This window comes from Pygoscelis adeliae, unplaced genomic scaffold (assembly GCF_000699105.1).
Source record: "Pygoscelis adeliae isolate BGI_AS28 unplaced genomic scaffold, ASM69910v1 Scaffold13, whole genome shotgun sequence".
NCBI lineage: Eukaryota > Metazoa > Chordata > Aves > Sphenisciformes > Spheniscidae > Pygoscelis > Pygoscelis adeliae.
Window position 1 is genome coordinate 1648244 of NW_008824499.1, and position 2383 is coordinate 1650626.

Consider the following 2383-nt stretch of genomic DNA (forward strand, 5'->3'; position numbering starts at 1 on the left):
ATTGTTATATAATGCTCTGTAAGCATCAGATTATTCTCAGCAGCTCCACAAGTGATTTATACCTTAATACAAAAGACAGTTTAAAGAAAAGTAGCCACAACTGCAAAAGAACCGCAAGACTTCCTAAACTCAGACATTCAGGCTGTAATGGATCACAGCAAATATCTAGCCTGGCATTCTTTCCCAGCACAGATGAGATTTTGTGGGCTTGATGGATTCGGGGATATTTTTGTTTTGTTTTTTTTAAATAATTAAACTCTATGGTTTATAAGAACTCCTGAAAGCAGACAGGTTTTTTCCTTTTTCTAAGGTTTAGTTTGTTTCTTGTCAAACTCACCCCTTATATATAATGGATCTTTGAACCATATTTAGTGGCTCAGCTAAAGCAACTAATGAGTGTTACGTAAGATGTCTCTCCATGTAGAACAATCTGTTCCAAAAGTTACCAAAAATAGCAATTCTCTAAACACTGGTGTGATGCAATATTTAACCAGTTACTGCATCAGCAGCTGAATTCATCCATTACTATTAAAAAAAAAAAACCAAAAAACCTCCAAAAGACTTCAAATATTATTACAACATTTGCAACCTTACCTAGGCTGGTAGGTTTTATCAGCTCATCCAACAAGTCATAAAAAGGTAATTTCTGAAGTTTTATGTCAGGATGGACAGGGTGGAGCGCAGATGTAAGATGGGGGAGTTCCAGTTCATGTTTAGGTCCCAGAAGCGAAACGGGAAGCAATGGTGACGTGGCAGGGTGGCCATCGTAACTGAGCTGTGGAATGGTAGACGGAGACAAAGTTGCTGGCATGGAGCTCGAGTGTACGCTGGAGATAGATAAGTCTGCAGGTGTCATGATTTTCTGAGGGAACCTTCGCCTATAGAGTTCTTTGATTTTCATTTGTACAGCAGGACTGCAGCCAGCCTTTAACAAATGCAGTGCTTTTGTGAGAAGTTCGTGTTTTCGTCCGTGCTTGTTCCTCCCTGCGTAACCCAGAAGTACTTGCAGTTCAGAAACTCTAAGGCTCATAACCATTTGCTTAAAAGAAACAAAACAAAAAATTAGTATTCAAGTTACATCATGTTAAACACTAACATTAGAATGTGGCTTAATCACATTAAGCATACAGTTTTTAAAGGCACACCACCACTGCTCTTCCCCCACTGATTATCTGAAACATGATGTAAAACAGTACTTGTTCACAGACAGATGTATCTACTTCGAAAGTCTGTAATGAGCAATTTTTAGAGGGATTTCCATTTGCCATACACAATTCAGGACAGCAATACTGGGGGGAAAAAAACTGAGAGAAGGACAAGTTGCCAGTACAAAATAAAGCTTGTAAACGTAACTATTTTCTAATCACTATTCTGCTAGCATCTCTAATGTTAACAAATTTTTTTTACTTCCACCTAGATGAATAAAGGCACACGTTGACAAGATCCAAGTCTCCAGTACTTGCACTTAAAAGCTGTGCCAGTCCTTAACTCTGGAACCCTACTTCACTTTCAAGTCCCTCCCTCACTTTTTGCCATGCAGCATAACTAACCACACAGTTCAAAGGAAAGGAGAGAAGTGACCAATGTTAGAGAAAAATTGTGATCCGAGTTGTGTTCAACCCCATATGATCATTACTAAGTTAAAGGAAACTTCTTCTGATTCAATTTCCTTACTTCTCATATCAAAGTTGCATGTTCTGCTTTGGATCAGGGAGAAGGGCTTTGCCTTCTATTCATTAGCATCTTCATTTACACAGTCTTTTACTGTCTCCCAATATAGTCTAATGAATCAAACTAGTAAGACTTGTAAACTGTTTCACTTCTTCAGGAACTGAGAAAAACACTATGCAAAGTAGTGAAACCAGCAATCGCCTGTGCACACTAAGTACTTCCCCGCTGGTCAAGCAGGAGCCAGAAAGTCAACTTACGAGCCTACTTTCTATTTAAAAACTCCTTTCAGTGCTTGACAGTGGCTTGTTCACCATCACAAGGCCTGTGACACCAGCCAAAATTATATTCCTGCAGAATTTTAGGTTCCCAAGAAATCACAAGAAAGTGAAATACCTAGAACCCATCACCACGACTGGCTATCTGGATCTTCTGTATGAAACCATTAAATACCCTGAATATTTTAAAGTCAATCCCAAAAATCAAATTCAAAATAATAATTGAAGTATATATTCAATTATATTATATATATATATCTCCAACCTCAAGTTGCACCAGGGGAGGTTTAGATCGGATGTGAGGAAAAATTTCTTTACTGAAAGAGTAGTTAAACATTGGAACAGGCTGCCCAGGGAAGTGGTTGAGTCACCATCCCTGGAAGTATTTAAAAGACGGGTAGATGAGGCGCTTAGGGACATGGTTTAGTGGGCATGGT

At 38.7% G+C, this 2383-nt stretch overlaps 1 protein-coding gene across 2 annotated transcripts in view; it reads right to left on the reverse strand.

The window, feature by feature from the left end:
* Positions 1-1038, reverse strand: part of PIAS1 (protein inhibitor of activated STAT, 1) — a 42132-nt gene extending 41094 nt beyond the window's left edge. For both annotated transcript variants that reach the window (XM_009321444.1, XM_009321443.1), the window contains exon 1: positions 595-1038. In XM_009321444.1, the coding sequence (XP_009319719.1) occupies positions 595-1036 (442 nt within the window). In that variant the 5' untranslated portion in view covers positions 1037-1038. The remainder of the gene's footprint in view (positions 1-594) is intronic.
* Positions 1039-2383: the final 1345 nt, after the last annotated feature.